This window comes from Salvelinus fontinalis, chromosome 2, assembly GCF_029448725.1.
Source record: "Salvelinus fontinalis isolate EN_2023a chromosome 2, ASM2944872v1, whole genome shotgun sequence".
Taxonomy (NCBI): Eukaryota; Metazoa; Chordata; class Actinopteri; order Salmoniformes; family Salmonidae; genus Salvelinus; species Salvelinus fontinalis.
In genome coordinates, this window is record NC_074666.1 from 98,108,051 (window position 1) to 98,126,398 (window position 18,348).

The window sequence follows — 18,348 nt, forward strand, 5'->3', positions numbered from 1 at the left end:
TGCTGACGGCCAGGGCAGTTACACTCCCCTGGTGTCTGAGAAGGGTTTGGGTACAGATCATGTTGTCCATGCTCCACACCTGTTAACACACAGACACACACAGAGTTACTACACACACACACAACTACCACACACACACAGTTACTTTAAACATACACACACAGTTACTTTAAACACACAACTACCACACACACAGACATAGTTACTTTAAACACACACACACACACAGAGTTACTATAAACACACACAACTACCACACACACAGACACACAGTTACTATAAACACACACGTAGAGTTACTATAATCCACACAGTAACACACACAGAGTTGATTATATACAGGGAACTGCCAGAATAAAGGAAACACCAACATAGTGTCTTAATAAGGCGTTGGGTCACCAACCACCAGGTAACTGCCAGAATAAAGGAAACACCAACATAGTGTCTTAATAAGGCGGTGGGTCACCAACCACCAGGTAACTGCCAGAATAAAGGAAACACCAACATAGTGTCTTAATAAGGCGTTGGGTCACCAACCACCAGGTAACTGCCAGAATAAAGGAAACACCAACATAGTGTTTTAATAAGGTGTTGGGCCTCCACCAACCACCAGGTAACTGCCAGAATAAAGGTAACACCAACATAGTGTCTTAATAAGGCGTTGGGTCACCAACCACCAGGTAACTGCCAGAATAAAGGAAACACCAACAAGGCGTTGGGCCACCAACCACCAGGTAACTGCCAGAATAAAGGAAACACCAACATAGTGTCTTAATAAGGCGGGTCACCACCAGCCACAAGGTAACTGCCAGAATAAAGGAAACACCAACATAGTGTCTTAATAGGGTTCTCAATGGTGGTCAGAGAGTCGGTCAGACAGACAGGTGAGTGAGGTCAGACAGGTGAGACAGGTCAGACAGACAGGTGAGACAGGCAGATCGATGGTGGTCAGAGAGTCAGACAGACAGGTGAGACAGGTCAGACAGTCAGATCGATGGTGGTCAGAGTGACAGACGGTAAGACAGACGGTAAGTCAGACAGACGGTAAGACAGACAGACGGTAAGACAGACGTAACAGACAGACTTACCCTGAGTGAGCGGTCATAGGAGGCGCTGAACACCTTGGTCTGGTCTGGTGTAGAGATAACCGCTAGAGCGTACACTGTCCCCACGTGACCCGTTAGGGTACGGACCTGCTCCTTAGACTCTATATCCCAGACCTAGAGGACACATCATCAGAGATGGACATTAATAACACTGTATAAATCATGTCCCCTTGAGGACACTATAAATCATGTCCCCTTGAGGACGGTATAAATCATGTCCCCTTGAGGACGGTATAAATCATGTCCCCTTGAGGACGGTATAAATCATGTCCCCTTGTGGACGGTATAAATCATTTCCCCTTGTGGACGGTATAAATCATGTCCCCTTGAGGACGGTATAAATCATGTCCCCTTGTGGACGGTATAAATCATGTCCCCTTGAGGACGGTATAAATCATGTCCCCTTGAGGACGGTATAAATCATGTTCCCTTGTGGACAGTATAAATCATGTCCCCTTGAGGACGGTATAAATCATGTTCCCTGGTGGACGGTATAAATCATGTCCCCTTGAGGACGGTATAAATCATGTCCCCTTGTGGACAGTATAAATCATGTCCCCTTGTGGACAGTATAAATCATGTCCCCTTGAGGACGGTATAAATCATGTTCCCTGGTGGACGGTATAAATCATGTCCCCTTGAGGACGGTATAAATCATGTCCCCTGTCCCCTTGAGGACGGTATAAATCATGTCCCCTTGAGGACGGTATAAATCATGTCCCCTTGTGGACGGTATAAATCATTTCCCCTTGTGGACGGTATAAATCATGTCCCCTTGAGGACGGTATAAATCATGTCCCCTTGTGGACGGTATAAATCATGTCCCCTTGAGGACGGTATAAATCATGTCCCCTTGAGGACGGTATAAATCATGTTCCCTTGTGGACAGTATAAATCATGTCCCCTTGAGGACGGTATAAATCATGTTCCCTGGTGGACGGTATAAATCATGTCCCCTTGAGGACGGTATAAATCATGTCCCCTTGTGGACAGTATAAATCATGTCCCCTTGAGGACGGTATAAATCATGTTCCCTGGTGGACGGTATAAATCATGTCCCCTTGAGGACGGTATAAATCATGTCCCCTGTCCCCTTGAGGACGGTATAAATCATGTCCCCTTGAGGATGGTATAAATCATGTCCCCTTGAGGACGGTATAAATCATGTCCCCTGTCCCCTTGAGGACGGTATAAATCATGTCCCTTTGAGGACGGTATAAATCATGTCCCCTTGAGGACGGTATAAATCATGTCCCTTGGTGGACGGTATAAATCATGTCCCCTTGAGGACGGTATAAATCATGTCCCCTTGAGGACAGTATAAATCATGTCCCCTTGTGGACAGTATAAATCATGTCCCCTTGAGGACGGTATAAATCATGTTCCCTGGTGGACGGTATAAATCATGTCCCCTTGAGGACGGTATAAATCATGTCCCCTGTCCCCTTGAGGACGGTATAAATCATGTCCCCTTGAGGATGGTATAAATCATGTCCCCTTGAGGACGGTATAAATCATGTCCCCTGTCCCCTTGAGGACGGTATAAATCATGTCCCTTTGAGGACGGTATAAATCATGTCCCCTTGAGGACGGTATAAATCATGTCCCCTGGTGGACGGTATAAATCATGTTCCCTTGTGGACGGTATAAATCATGTCCCCTTGTGGACAGTATAAATCATGTTCCCTTGTGGACGGTATAAATCATGTCCCCTTGTGGACGGTATAAATCATGTCCCCTTGTGGACGGTATAAATCATGTCCCCTTGTGGACAGTATAAATCATGTCCCCTTGAGGACGGTATAAATCATGTCCCCTTGTGGACAGTATAAATCATGTTCCCTTGTGGACGGTATAAATCATGTCCCCTTGTGGACAGTATAAATCATGTCCCCTTGAGGACGGTATAAATCATGTCCCCTGGTGGACAGTATAAATCATGTCCCCTGGTGGACGGTATAAATCATGTTCCCTTGTGGACGGTATAAATCATGTTCCCTTGTGGACGGTATAAATCATGTTCCCTTGTGGACGGTATAAATCATGTTCCCTTGTGGACAGTATAAATCATGTTCCCTTGTGGACAGTATGAATCATGTTCCCTTGTGGACAGTATAAATCATGTTCCCTTGTGGACAGTATAAATCATGTTCCCTGGTGGACAGTATAAATCATGTCCCCTGGTGGACGGTATAAATCATGTTCCCTTGGGGACGGTATAAATCATGTTCCCTTGGGGACGGTATAAATCATGTCCCCTTGTGGACAGTATAAATCATGTCCCCTTGTGGACAGTATAAATCATGTCCCCTTGTGGACAGTATAAATCATGTCCCCTTGTGGACAGTATAAATCATGTCCCCTTGTGGACAGTATAAATCATGTCCCCTTGTGGACAGTATAAATCATGTCCCCTTGTGGACAGTATAAATCATGTCTCCTTGTGGACGGTATAAATCATGTTCCCTTGTGGACGGTATAAATCATGTTCCCTTGGGGACGGTATAAATCATGTTCCCTTGGGGACGGTATAAATCATGTTCCCTTGGGGCCAGTATAAATCATGTTCCCTTGAGGACAGTATAAATCATGTTCCCTTGTGGACGGTATAAATCATGTCCCCTTGTGGACAGTATAAATCATGTTCCCTTGGGGCCAGTATAAATCATGTTCCCTTGAGGACAGTATAAATCATGTTCCCTTGTGGACGGTATAAATCATGTCCCCTTGTGGACAGTATAAATCATGTTCCCTTGTGGACAGTATAAATCATGTCCCCTTGTGGACAGTATAAATCATGTTCCCTTGTGGACAGTATAAATCATGTCCCCTGTTCCCTTGTGGACAGTATAAATCATGTTCCCAGGTGGACAGTATAAATCATGTCCCCTTGTGGACAGTATAAATCATGTCCCCTGTTCCCTTGTGGACAGTATAAATCATGTCCCCTGTTCCCTTGAGGACGGTATAAATCATGTCCCCTTGTGGACAGTATAAATCATGTCCCCTTGTGGACAGTATAAATCATGTTCCCTTGTGGACAGTATAAATCATGTCCCCTTGTGGACAGTATAAATCATGTCCCCTTGTGGACAGTATAAATCATGTCCCCTTGTGGACAGTATAAATCATGTCCCCTTGTGAACGGTATAAATCATGTCCCCTTGTGGACGGTATAAATCATGTTCCCTTGTGGACGGTATAAATCATGTCCCCTTGAGGACGGTATAAATCATGTCCCCTTGAGGACGGTATAAATCATGTCCCCTTGAGGACAGTATAAATCATGTCCCCTTGAGGACGGTATAAATCATGTTCCCTTGTGGACGGTATAAATCATGTTCCCTGGTGGACGGTATAAATCATGTCCCCTGGTGGACGGTATAAATCATGTTCCCTTGTGGACGGTATAAATCATGTTCCCTGGTGGACGGTATAAATCATGTCCCCTTGAGGACGGTATAAATCATGTTCCCTTGAGGACGGTATAAATCATGTTCCCTTGTGGACGGTATAAATCATGTCCCCTTGTGGACGGTATAAATCATGTCCCCTTGAGGACGGTATAAATCATGTCCCCTTGAGGACGGTATAAATCATGTTCCCTTGAGGACGGTATAAATCATGTTCCCTTGTGGACGGTATAAATCATGTTCCCTGGTGGACGGTATAAATCATGTCCCCTTGTGGACGGTATAAATCATGTCCCCTTGAGGACGGTATAAATCATGTTCCCTTGTGGACGATATAAATCATGTTCCCTGGTGGACGGTATAAATCATGTTCCCTTGTGGACGGTATAAATCATGTCCCCTTGTGGACGGTATAAATCATGTTCCCTTGTGGACGGTATAAATCATGTTCCCTGGTGGACGGTATAAATCATGTCCCCTTGTGGACGGTATAAATCATGTTCCCTTGTGGACGGTATAAATCATGTTCCCTTGTGGACGGTATAAATCATGTTCCCTTGTGGACGGTATAAATCATGTCCCCTGGTGGACGGTATAAATCATGTCCCCTGGTGGACGGTATAAATCATGTTCCCTGGTGGACGGTATAAATCATGTTCCCTTGTGGACGGTATAAATCATGTCCCCTTGAGGACAGTATAAATCATGTTCCCTTGTGGACGGTATAAATCATGTCCCCTTGGGGACGGTATAAATCATGTTCCCTTGTGGACGGTATAAATCATGTCCCCTTGAGGACAGTATAAATCATGTCCCCTTGTGGACGGTATAAATCATGTCCCCTTGTGGACGGTATAAATCATGTCCCCTTGAGGACAGTATAAATCATGTTCCCTTGTGGACAGTATAAATCATGTCCCCTTGTGGACGGTATAAATCATGTCCCCTTGTGGACAGTATAAATCATGTCCCCTGTCACCTTGTGTGTGTGTGTGTGTGTGCGTGTGTGCGTGTGCGTGTGCGTGTGTGTCTTACGTGTATGAGGTTCTCGTAGGTGCCACAGACGATGTGATGGTTGGTGACAGCGATGGAATAGACACTGCCCCCACTGGTCTGGAGGACATGGACACAGTCCAGAGAACGGATGTCCCAGATCTGATGACCGGGGAGAGGGGGAGAGGGGGAGAGGAGGAGGAGGAGAGGAGGAGGGGAGAGGAGGAGAGGAGGGGGACAGTTTTAATAAGTCTAGAATTATTATTCACTGTACTGAAGCATGACAGAACACACAAACAAATAGACAGACAGACAGACAGACAGACAGACAAATCACAGCTGCAAGTCATCAACTTCCATCCCCATAGCAATGGTGGAATGTTCACTTGCTCCACCAATCAGAGAGCTCCTCCAAAACATGCCATGATGTGTGGGAGAAAAGGGGGGAGGGACAGAGGTGTGAGAGCAAGAAGAGGGGGAGAGAGAGGGAGGGAAGAGGGACAAAGAAAGATGAGAGAACGTTGCCAGTATTGTCTGGCCTCCTCCACACCTCCAGACAGACTAGTTTTATCACGTCCCTCTCTCCCCCTCTCTCTCCCTCCGTCTCTCCCTCCCTCCCTCCGTCTCTCCCTCCCTCCCTCCCTCCCGTCTCTCCGTCCCTCCCTCCGTCTCTCCGTCCCTCCCGTCTCTCCGTCCCTCCCGTCTCTCCGTCCCTCCCTCCCTCCCTCCGTCTCTCCCTCCCTCCCGTCTCTCCGTCCCTCCCGTCTCTCCCTCCCTCCGTCTCTCCCTCCCTCCCTCCGTCCCTCCCTCCCTCCGTCCCTCCCTCCCTCGTCTCTCCCTCCCTCGTCTCTCCCTCCCTCGTCTCTCCCTCCCTCGTCTCTCCCTCCCTCGTCTCTCCCTCCCTCCGTCTCTCCCTCCCTCCGTCTCTCCCTCCCTCCGTCCGTCTCTCCGTCTCTCCCTCCGTCTCTCCCTCCCTCCGTCCGTCTCTCCGTCTCTCCCTCTCTCTTTTCCAGTCCCCTGGGTCTTCATTAGAGTCTCTCCCTCCACCCAGAACAGAACAGTGAGGCAGCAGAGGACAACAGTCACAGCGAGTTCCTGTGTTTCTATATTTAGTAACGTAGCCGCACAACCACATCCCTGTGCTTTAACTAGGATGTCCGTCCTCCCTCCCTCCCTCCGTCTCCCTCCGTCTCCCTCCCTCCCTCCGTCTCCCTCTCTCTTTTAACTAGGATGTCCTCCTACCTTGATGGTCTGGTATGATCCACTGTAGAGGTGGTTCCCTGTGCTTTAACTAGGATGTCCTCCCTGCCTCCGTCTCCCTCCCTCCGTCTCCCTCTCTCTTTTAACTAGGATGTCCTCCCTCCCTCCGTCTCCCTCCCTCCCTCCGTCTCCCTCTCTCCTTTAACTAGGATGTCCTCCCTCCCTCCGTCTCCCTCCCTCCCTCCGTCTCCCTCTCTCCTTTAACTAGGATGTCCTCCCTCCGTCCGTCTCCCTACCTCCGTCCGTCTCCCTCCCTCCCTCCCTCCGTCTCCCTCCCTCCGCCTCCCTCCCTCCATCTCCCTCCCTCCCTCTCTCCTTTAACTAGGATGTCCTCCTACCTTGATGGTCTGGTATGATCCACTGTAGAGGTGGTTCCCTGTGCTTTAACTAGGATGTCCTCCCTCCGTCTCCCTCCCTCCCTCCCTCCGTCTCCCTCCCTCACTCCCTCCGCCTCCCTCCCTCCCTCCGTCTCCCTCTCTCCCTCCCTCCCTCCTTTAACTAGGATGTCCTCCCTCCGTCTCCCTCCCTCCCTCCGCCTCCCTCCCTCCCTCCGCCTCCCTCCCTCCCTCCCTCCGTCTCCCTCCCTCCGTCTCCCTTCCTCCTTTAACTAGGATGTCCTCCTACCTTGATGGTCTGGTATGATCCACTGTAGAGGTGGTTCTGAGACGCCACCAGAGCACGAACCCAGTGGTTCAGTCCTGTTAACTCCTTCTTCAGCTTCAACTCTGTCCCCACTATGTCCCACACCTAGAGGGAGACGAGAGGGGAAGAGAGAGAGAGAGGAGAGGGGACAGAGAGAAGGGATAAGGGAGAGAGAGAGAGAGAAGGAGGAGAGGGAGAGAGAAGAAGAGAGAGAAGAGGACAGATCAGTGAGAACAACACATTTAGAGCAGGGCAGTATTATTACACACACACACACACACACACACACACACACACAGAGTTATCAGGCGTTAACAGTGCAGATGATGTCATTGAGCTGAAATACTTCAGGGAGAGACAGAGAGTTGAGGAAGAGGGAAAATCCCTTTCAATAGTGAGATCATTCTTCCCTCCTTCTGTCCCAGTTCCCTGACAAGGAAATCTCTCTCTCTCTGTCCCTGTCCTCTTAGTAGAAAAACCCCATCAGAAGACCTGAGGTACTGTACAGGAAGAGGAGGCCTGGGGTTAAAGGTTAAAGCTGTTGGTCTGACTGGTAGTGTACAGGAAGAGGAGGCCTGGGGTTAAAGGTTAAAGCTGTTGGTCTGACTGGTAGTGTACAGGAAGAGGAGGCCTGGGGTTAAAGGTTAAAGCTGTTGGTCTGACTAGTAGTGTACAGGAAGAGGAGGTCTGGGGTTAAAGGTTAAAGCTGTTGGTCAGACTGGTAGTGTACATGAAGAGGAGGCCTGGGGTTAAAGGTTAAAGCTGTTGGTCTGACTGGTAGTGTACAGGAAGAGGAGGCCTGGGGTTAAAGGTTAAAGCTGTTGGTCTGACTGGTACTGTACAGGAAGAGGAGGCCTGGGGTTAAAGGTTAAAGCTGTCGGTCTGACTGGTAGTGCACAGGAAGAGGAGGCCTGGGGTTAAAGGTTAAAGCTGTTGGTCTGACTGGTAGTGTACAGGAAGAGGAGGCCTGGGGTTAAAGGTTAAAGCTGTTGGTCTGACTGGTAGTGTACAGGAAGAGGAGGCCTGGGGTTAAAGGTTAAAGCTGTTGGTCTGACTGGTAGTGTACAGGAAGAGGAGGCCTGGGGTTAAAGGTTAAAGCTGTTGGTCTGACTGGTAGTGTACAGGAAGAGGAGGCCTGGGGTTAAAGGTTAAAGCTGTTGGTCTGACTGGTAGTGTACAGGAAGAGGAGGCCTGGGGTTAAAGGTTAAAGCTGTTGGTCTGACTAGTAGTGTACAGGAAGAGGAGGTCTGGGGTTAAAGGTTAAAGCTGTTGGTCAGACTGGTAGTGTACATGAAGAGGAGGCCTGGGGTTAAAGGTTAAAGCTGTTGGTCTGACTGGTAGTGTACAGGAAGAGGAGGCCTGGGGTTAAAGGTTAAAGCTGTTGGTCTGACTGGTACTGTACAGGAAGAGGAGGCCTGGGGTTAAAGGTTAAAGCTGTCGGTCTGACTGGTAGTGCACAGGAAGAGGAGGCCTGGGGTTAAAGGTTAAAGCTGTTGGTCTGACTGGTAGTGTACAGGAAGAGGAGGCCTGGGGTTAAAGGTTAAAGCTGTTGGTCTGACTGGTAGTGTACAGGAAGAGGAGGCCTGGGGTTAAAGGTTAAAGCTGTTGGTCTGACTGGTAGTGTACAGGAAGAGGAGGCCTGGGGTTAAAGGTTAAAGCTGTTGGTCTGACTGGTAGTGTACAGGAAGAGGAGGCCTGGGGTTAAAGGTTAAAGCTGTTGGTCTGACTGGTAGTGTACAGGAAGAGGAGGCCTGGGGTTAAAGGTTAAAGCTGTTGGTCTGACTGGTAGTGTACAGGAAGAGGAGGCCTGGGGTTAAAGGTTAAAGCTGTTGGTCTGACTGGTAGTGTACAGGAAGAGGAGGCCTGGGGTTAAAGGTTAAAGCTGTTGGTCTGACTGGTAGTGTACAGGAAGAGGAGGCCTGGGGTTAAAGGTTAAAGCTGTTGGTCTGACTGGTAGTGTACAGGAAGAGGAGGCCTGGGGTTAAAGGTTAAAGCTGTTGGTCTGACTGGTAGTGTACAGGAAGAGGAGGCCTGGGGTTAAAGGTTAAAGCTGTTGGTCTGACTGGTAGTGTACAGGAAGAGGAGGTCTGGGGTTAAAGGTTAAAGCTGTCGGTCTGACTGGTAGTGTACAGGAAGAGGAGGCCTGGGGTTAAAGGTTAAAGCTGTTGGTCTGACTGGTAGTGTACAGGAAGAGGAGGTCTGGGGTTAAAGGTTAAAGCTGTTGGTCTGACTGGTAGTGTACAGGAAGAGGAGGCCTGGGGTTAAAGGTTAAAGCTGTTGGTCTGACTAGTAGTGTACAGGAAGAGGAGGCCTGGGGTTAAAGGTTAAAGCTGTTGGTCTGACTGGTAGTGTACAGGAAGAGGAGGTCTGGGGTTAAAGGTTAAAGCTGTCGGTCTGACTGGTACTGTACAGGAAGAGGAGGCCTGGGGTTAAAGGTTAAAGCTGTTGGTCTGACTGGTAGTGTACAGGAAGAGGAGGTCTGGGGTTAAAGGTTAAAGCTGTTGGTCTGACTGGTAGTGTACAGGAAGAGGTCTGGGGTTAAAGCTGTTGGTCTGACTGGTAGTGTACAGGAAGAGGAGGCCTGGGGTTAAAGGTTAAAGCTGTTGGTCTGACTGGTAGTGTACAGGAAGAGGAGGTCTGGGGTTAAAGGTTAAAGCTGTCGGTCTGACTGGTACTGTACAGGAAGAGGAGGCCTGGGGTTAAAGGTTAAAGCTGTTGGTCTGACTGGTAGTGTACAGGAAGAGGAGGCCTGGGGTTAAAGGTTAAAGCTGTTGGTCTGACTGGTAGTGTACAGGAAGAGGAGGTCTGGGGTTAAAGGTTAAAGCTGTTGGTCTGTGACTTTACCTTGATGGCCTTCAGGGATCCGCTGAACAGCATGCTGTGGGAGGACACCAGCGTACACACCGGGTTGTCATGGGCACGGATAGTGTTCACCTTCTGCAGGGTCTGGACGTCCCACACCTACATAACACAGAGAGAGAGGAGAGAGAGAGAGAGGAGAGAGGAGAGAGAGGAGAGAGGAGAGAGGGGAGAGAGGGGGAGAGAGAGAGAGAAGAGAGAGGGGAGAGAGGGGAGAGAGAGAGGAGAGGAGAGGAGAGGAGAGGGGAGAGAGAGAAGAGGAGGAGAGAGGGAGAGGAGAGGAGAGAGGGGAGAGAGAGAGAGGGGAGAGAGGGAGGGAGATGAGAGAGAGAGGGGGAGAGAGAGAGAGGGGGAGAGAGAGAGAGGGGGAGAGAGAGAGAGAGGGGAGAGAGAGAGAGGGAGAGGAGAGAGGGGAGAGAGAGAGAGAGGATAGAGAGAGAGAGGATAGAGAGAGAGAGGAGAGAGGGGAGAGGGGAGGAGAGAGAGAGGCAGAGAGAGAGAGAGAGGAGAGAGAGAGAGGGGAGAGAGGGAGGGAGAGAGAGAGAGGGGGAGAGAGAGAGGGAGGGAGAGAGAGAGAGGGGAGAGAGAGAGAGAGGGGGAGAGAGAGAGAGAGGGGAGAGAGAGAGAGAGGGGAGAGAGAGAGGGGAGAGAGAGAGGGGAGAGAGCGAGGGAGAGGAGAGAGAGGGGAGAGAGGGAGGGAGAGGAGAGAGGGGAGAGAGAGAGAGGGGGAGGGGAGAGGGGGGAGAGAGAGAGGAGAGAGGGGAGAGGGGAGAGAGAGAGAGGAGAGAGGGGAGAGGGGAGAGAGAGAGAGGAGAGAGGGAGGGAGAGGAGAGAGGGGAGAGAGAGAAGTCAGACTGTAGGAGTGTTATTGTGGTTTATAAGAGACAGTCAGACTGTAGGAGTGTTATTGTGGTTAAACAGGATCCTTTATAAGAGACAGTCAGACTGTAGGAGTGTTATTGTGGTTTATAAGAGACAACAGTCAGACTGTAGGAGTGTTATTGTGGTTTATAAGAGACAGTCAGACTGTAGGAGTGTTATTGTGGTTAAACAGGATCCTTTATAAGAGACAGAAGTCAGACTGTAGGAGTGTTATTGTGGTTAAACAGGATCCTTTTTAAAAGACAATAGTCAGACTGTAGCTGTGTTATTGTGGTTAAACAGGATCCTTTTTAAAAGACAATAGTCAGACTGTAGCTGTGTTATTGTGGTTAAACAGGATCCTTTTTAAAAGACAATAGTCAGACTGTAGCTGTGTTATTGTGGTTAAACAGGATCCTTTTTAAAAGACAATAGTCAGACTGTAGCTGTGTTATTGTGGTTAAACAGGATCCTTTATAAAAGACAATAGTCAGAACAGACTCACTATGATGGTGCAGTCAGCTGAGCCACTATACAGTCTGTTCCTACAGGGAGGGAGAGAAGGGAGGAGAGGGAGGGAGGGGAGAGGAGAGAGGGAGAGAGGGGAGAGGAGAGAGGGAGGAGGAGGAGAGAGGGAGGGAGGAGGAGAGGGAAGGAGAGCGCAGGGAGAGAGGATAAACAGGAGAGAGGAAAGAGAGAGAAAGAGGGAGGGAGGGAGGAGGAGGAGGAGAGAGGGAGGAGGAGGAGAGAGGGAGGGAGGAGGAGAGGGAAGGAGAGCGCAGGGAGAGAGGATAAACAGGAGAGAGGAAAGAGAGAGAAAGAGGGAGGGAGGGAGGAGGAGAGAGGGAGGGAGGAGGAGAGAGGGAGGGAAGGAGGAGAAAGGGAGGGAGGGAGGAGAAAGGGAGGGAGGGAGGAGAAAGGGGGAGGGGAGGGAGGAGGAGAGGAGGGAGGGAGGAGGAGAGAGGGAGGGAGGGGAGGAGAGGGGGAGGGAGGGAGGAGAGAGAGGGGAAAGAGAGAGAGAGAGGGGAAAGAGAGAGAGAGAGGGGAAAGAGAGAGAGAGAGGGGAAAGAGAGAGAGAGGAAGGGGAAAGAGAGAGAGAGAGGGGAAAGAGAGAGAGAGAGGGGAAAGAGAGAGAGAGAGGGGAAAGAGAGAGAGAGAGGGGAAAGAGAGAGAGAGAGGGGAAAGAGAGAGAGAGGGGAAAGAGAGAGAGAGGGGAAAGAGAGAGAGGGGAAAGAGAGAGAGGGGAAAGAGAGAGAGGGGGAAGAGAGAGAGAGGGAAAGAGAGAGAGAGGGAAAGAGAGAGAGGGAAGGAGAGAGAGGGGAAAGAGAGAGAGGGGAAAGAGAGAGAGAGGGAAAGAGAGAGAGGGAAGGAGAGAGAGGGGAAAGAGAGAGAGGGGAAAGAGAGAGAGGGGAGGAGAGGGGGAGGAAGGATAAACAGGAGAGTGAGAGATCCACAATGCAACAGCAGCGTTGAAACCTGAATACATGATTATATGTCCTGCTATTATTACTACTGGAATTAACATCAGTCAACACATACACACCTTTTCATTTACACAACTCTGTGTGTGTGTGTGTGTGTCTGTGTCTGTGTGTGTCCTTACCCCTGTATACACAGTGCCAGCACGATTCCATCATGACCCTCCAGAGTCTTCTGACATTTATAGGTCGTGCAGGTATCCCACACCTGACAGAGAGAGAGAGGGAAGAGAGAGGGGGGTGGGAGTAGAGAGAGAGGAGAATGTCAACATGTGTCTGTGCATGCATGCAGACGGTGGGGCCTCAGGCCAGGAAGTCTTCAGGGCGCCGATCGACGGTGGGGCCTCAGGCCAGGAAGTCTTCAGGGCGCCGATCGACGGTGGGGCCTCAGGCCAGGAAGTCTTCAGGGCGCCGATCGGGCCTCAGGCCAGGAAGTCTTCAGGGCGCCGATCGACGGTGGGGCCTCAGGCCAGGAAGTCTTCAGGGCGCCGATCGGGCCTCAGGCCAGGAAGTCTTCAGGGCGCCGATCGACGGTGGGGCCTCAGGCCAGGAAGTCTTCAGGGCGCCGATCGGGCCTCAGGCCAGGAAGTCTTCAGGGCGCCGATCGACGGTGGGGCCTCAGGCCAGGAAGTCTTCAGGGCGCCGATCGGGCCTCAGGCCAGGAAGTCTTCAGGGCGCCGATCGACGGTGGGGCCTCAGGCCAGGAAGTCTTCAGGGCGCCGATCGGGCCTCAGGCCAGGAAGTCTTCAGGGCGCCGATCGACGGTGGGGCCTCAGGCCAGGAAGTCTTCAGGGCGCCGATCGGGCCTCAGGCCAGGAAGTCTTCAGGGCGCCGATCGACGGTGGGGCCTCAGGCCAGGAAGTCTTCAGGGCGCCGATCGACGGTGGGGCCTCAGGCCAGGAAGTCTTCAGGGCGCCGATCGAGGCCTCAGGCCAGGGAAGTCTTCAGGGGGGCGGGCCGATCGACGGTGGGGCCTCAGGCCAGGAAGTCTTCAGGGCGCCGATCGGGCCTCAGGCCAGGAAGTCTTCAGGGCGCCGATCGACGGTGGGGCCTCAGGCCAGGAAGTCTTCAGGGCGCCGATCGACGGTGGGGCCTCAGGCCAGGAAGTCTTCAGGGCGCCGATCGACGGTCGCCTGACAACCAGAGTGGCAGTGTGGGTAGAATGAGGGAGCTCGCCTGGCAACCAGAGTGGCAGTGTGGGTAGAATGAGGGAGCTCGCCTGACAACCAGAGTGGCAGTGTGGGTAGAATGAGGGAGCTCGCCTGGCAACCAGAGTGGCAGTGTGGGTAGAATGAGGGAGCTCGCCTGACAACCAGAGTGGGTAGAATGAGGGAGCTCGCCTGACAACCAGAGTGGCAGAGTGGGTAGAATGAGGGAGCTCGCCTAGCAACCAGAGTGGCAGTGTGGGTAGAATGAGGGAGCTCGCCTGACAACCAGAGTGGCAGTGTGGGTAGAATGAGGGAGCTCGCCTGACAACCAGAGTGGCAGTGTGGGTAGAATGAGGGAGCTCGCCTGACAACCAGAGTGGCAGCGTGGGTAGAATGAGGGAGCTCGCCTGACAAACCAGAGTGGCAGTGTGGGTAGAATGAGGGGGCTCGCCTGGCAACCAGAGTGGCAGTGTGGGTAGAATGAGGGAGCTCACCTAGCAACCAGAGTGGCAGTGTGGGTAGAATGAGGGAGCTCGCCTGGCAACCAGAGTGGCAGTGTGGGTAGAATGAGGGAGCTCGCCTGGCAACCAGAGTGGCAGTGTGGGTAGAATGAGGGAGCTCGCCTGGCAACCAGAGTGGCAGTGTGGGTAGAATGAGGGAGCTCGCCTGACAACCAGAGTGGCAGTGTGGGTAGAATGAGGGAGCACGCCTGACAACCAGAGTGGCAGAGTGGGTAGAATGAGGGAGCTCGCCTGGCAACCAGAGTGGCAGAGTGGGTAGAATGAGGGAGCTCGCCTGGCAACCAGAGTGGCAGAGTGGGTAGAATGAGGGAGCTCGCCTGACAACCAGAGTGGCAGAGTGGGTAGAATGAGGGAGCTCGCCTGGCAACCAGAGTGGCAGTGTGGGTAGAATGAGGGAGCTCGCCTGGCAACCAGAGTGGCAGTGTGGGTAGAATGAGGGAGCTCACCTGGCAACCAGAGTGGCAGTGTGGGTAGAATGAGGGAGCTCGCCTGGCAACCAGAGTGGCAGTGTGGGTAGAATGAGGGAGCTCACCTGGCAACCAGAGTGGCAGTGTGGGTAGAATGAGGGAGCTCGCCTGGCAACCAGAGTGGCTGTGTGGGTAGAATGAGGGAGCTCGCCTGACAACTAGAGTGGCAGTGTGGGTAGTCTGGCCCCTGGTGTGTGTGTGTGTGTGTGTGTGTGTGTGTGTGTGTGTGTGTGTGTGTGTGTGTGTGTGTGTGTGTGTGTGTGTGTGTGTACCTTGATGGTTTTGTCCGAGGAGCCAGAGAAGAGCAGGTCCCCTGTAGAGTAGACACACAGACACCAGACTGGCCCCTGGTGTGTGTGTGTGTGTGTGTGTGTGTGTGTGTGTGTGTGTACCTTGATGGTTTTGTCCGAGGAGCCAGAGAAGAGCAGGTCCCCTGTAGAGTAGACACACAGACACCAGACTGGCCCCTGGTGTGTGTGTGTGTGTGTGTGTGTGTGTGTGTACCTTGATGGTTTTGTCCGAGGAGCCAGAGAAGAGCAGGTCCCCTGTAGAGTAGACACACAGACACCAGACTGGCCCCTGGTGACCTACGAACGTCCCTTTACATTTAAAGATCTGCTGGGGGTCATAGGCTGGAGGAGGGACACACAGAGAGGGTTAGTTTAACATCTCTTCACAACTACGAGGAGAGGAGAGGAGAGGAGGAGGAGGGGGACACACAGAGAGGGTTAGTTTAACATCTCTTCACAACTACGAGGAGAGGAGAGGAGGGACACACAGAGAGGGTTAGTTTAACATCTCTTCACAACTACGAGGAGAGGAGAGGAGGAGGAGGGGGACACACAGAGAGGGTTAGTTAACATCTCTTCACAACTACGAGGAGAGGAGAGGAGAGGAGGAGGAGGGGGACACACAGAGAGGGTTAGTTTAACATCTCTTCACAACTACGAGGAGAGGAGAGGAGGGGAACACACAGAGAGGGTTAGTTTAACATCTCTTCACAACTACGAGGAGAGGAGAGGAGGAGGGACACACACACAGAGAGGGTTAGTTTAACATCTCTTCACAACTACGAGGAGAGGAGAGGAGAGGAGGAGGAGGGACACACAGAGAGGGTTAGTTTAACATCTCTTCACAACTAAGAGGAGAGGGAGGAGGGACACACAGAGAGGGTTAGTTTAACATCTCTTCACAACTAAGAGGAGAGGGAGGAGGGACACACAGAGAGGGTTAGTTTAACATCTCTTCACAACTACGAGGAGAGGAGAGGAGGGACACACAGAGAGGGTTAGTTTAACATCTCTTCACAACTACGAGGAGAGGAGAGGAGGAGGAGGGGGACACACAGAGAGGGTTAGTTTAACATCTCTTCACAACTACGAGGAGAGGAGAGGAGAGGAGGAGGAGGGGGACACACAGAGAGGGTTAGTTTAACATCTCTTCACAACTACGAGGAGAGGAGAGGAGGGACACACAGAGAGGGTTAGTTTAACATCTCTTCACAACTACGAGGAGAGGAGAGGAGGAGGGACACACACACAGAGAGGGTTAGTTTAACATCTCTTCACAACTACGAGGAGAGGAGAGGAGAGGAGGAGGAGGGACACACAGAGAGGGTTAGTTTAACATCTCTTCACAACTAAGAGGAGAGGGAGGAGGGACACACAGAGAGGGTTAGTTTAACATCTCTTCACAACTAAGAGGAGAGGGAGGAGGGACACACAGAGAGGGTTAGTTTAACATCTCTTCACAACTACGAGGAGAGGAGAGGGAGGAGGAGGAGGGACACACAGAGAGGGTTAGTTTAACATCTCTTCACAACTACGAGGAGAGGAGAGGAGAGGAGGAGAGGGGAGAGGAGAGGGAGGAGGAGGAGGAGGAGGGACACACACACAGAGAGGGTTAGTTTAACATCTCTTCACAACTACGAGGAGAGGAGAGGAGAGGGAGGAGGAGGAGGGACACACAGAGAGGGTTAGTTTAACATCTCTTCACAACTACGAGGAGAGGAGAGGAGGGACACACAGAGAGGGTTAGTTTAACATCTCTTCACAACTACGAGGAGAGGAGAGGGAGGAGGAGGAGGGGGACACACAGAGAGGGTTAGTTTAACATCTCTTCACAACTACGAGGAGAGGAGAGGGAGGAGGAGGAGGGGGACACACAGAGAGGGTTAGTTTAACATCTCTTCACAACTACGAGGAGAGGAGAGGAGGGACACACAGAGAGGGTTAGTTTAACATCTCTTCACAACTACGAGGAGAGGAGAGGAGGAGGGACACACAGAGAGGGTTAGTTTAACATCTCTTCACAACTACGAGGAGAGGAGGGACACACAGAGAGGGTTAGTTTAACATCTCTTCACAACTACGAGGAGAGGAGAGGAGGAGGGACACACACACAGAGAGGGTTAGTTTAACATCTCTTCACAACTAAGAGGAGAGGGAGGAGGGACACACAGAGAGGGTTAGTTTAACATCTCTTCACAACTAAGAGGAGAGGGAGGAGGGACACACAGAGAGGGTTAGTTTAACATCTCTTCACAACTACGAGGAGAGGAGAGGAGGAGAGGGGAGAGGAGAGGGAGGAGGAGGAGGAGGGACACACACACAGAGAGGGTTAGTTTAACATCTCTTCACAACTACGAGGAGAGGAGAGGAGAGGAGAGGGAGGAGGAGGGACACACAGAGAGGGTTAGTTTAACATCTCTTCACAACTAAGAGGAGAGGGAGGAGGGACACACAGAGAGGGTTAGTTTAACATCTCTTCACAACTAAGAGGAGAGGGAGGAGGGACACACAGAGAGGGTTAGTTTAACATCTCTTCACAACTAAGAGGAGAGGGAGGAGGGACACACAGAGAGGGTTAGTTTAACATCTCTTCACAACTACGAGGAGAGGAGAGGGAGGAGGAGGAGGGACACACAGAGAGGGTTAGTTTAACATCTCTTCACAACTAAGAGGAGAGGGAGGAGGGACACACAGAGAGGGTTAGTTTAACATCTCTTCACAACTACGAGGAGAGGAGAGGAGAGGAGGAGAGGGGAGAGGAGAGGGAGGAGGAGGGACACACACACAGAGAGGGTTAGTTTAACATCTCTTCACAACTACGAGGAGAGGAGAGGAGAGGGAGGAGGAGGGACACACAGAGAGGGTTAGTTTAACATCTCTTCACAACTACGAGGAGAGGAGAGGGAAGGAGGAGGGACACACACACAGCGAGGGTTAGAATAACATCTCTTCACAACTACGAGGAGAGGAGAGGAGAGGAGGAGAGGGGAGAGAGAAGAAGAGGAGAGGGAGGAGGAGGAGAGGGGAGAGGGAGGAGGGGAGAGGGAGGGAGGAGGGAGGAGAGGGAGAGAGAAGAAGAGGAGAGGGTGGAGAGGGGAGAGAGAAGAAGAGGAGAGGGAGGAGAGGGGAGAGAGAAGAAGAGGAGAGGGAGGAGAGGGGAGAGAGAAGAAGAGGAGAGGGAGGAGGAGGAGAGGGGAGAGAGAAGAAGAGGAGAGGGAGGAGGAGGAGAGGGGAGAGAGAAGAAGAGGAGAGGGAGGAGGAGGAGAGGGGAGAGAGAAGAAGAGGAGAGGGAGGAGGAGGAGAGGGGAGA

General features: G+C 51.5%; 1 protein-coding gene across 1 annotated transcript in view; it reads right to left on the reverse strand.

Moving 5' to 3' along the window:
* traf7 (TNF receptor-associated factor 7) overlaps positions 1 to 18,348 on the reverse strand; it is a 31,528-nt gene that overhangs the window by 3,519 nt on the left and 9,661 nt on the right. Inside the window, 8 exon segments of the mRNA XM_055941401.1 lie at positions 1 to 79; positions 1,089 to 1,220; positions 5,555 to 5,674; positions 7,397 to 7,519; positions 10,259 to 10,375; positions 11,640 to 11,679; positions 12,738 to 12,820; positions 15,253 to 15,393. The exon segment at positions 1 to 79 is cut by the window's left edge and continues 41 nt beyond it. Of these exon segments, the coding sequence (XP_055797376.1) occupies positions 1 to 79; positions 1,089 to 1,220; positions 5,555 to 5,674; positions 7,397 to 7,519; positions 10,259 to 10,375; positions 11,640 to 11,679; positions 12,738 to 12,820; positions 15,253 to 15,393 (835 nt within the window).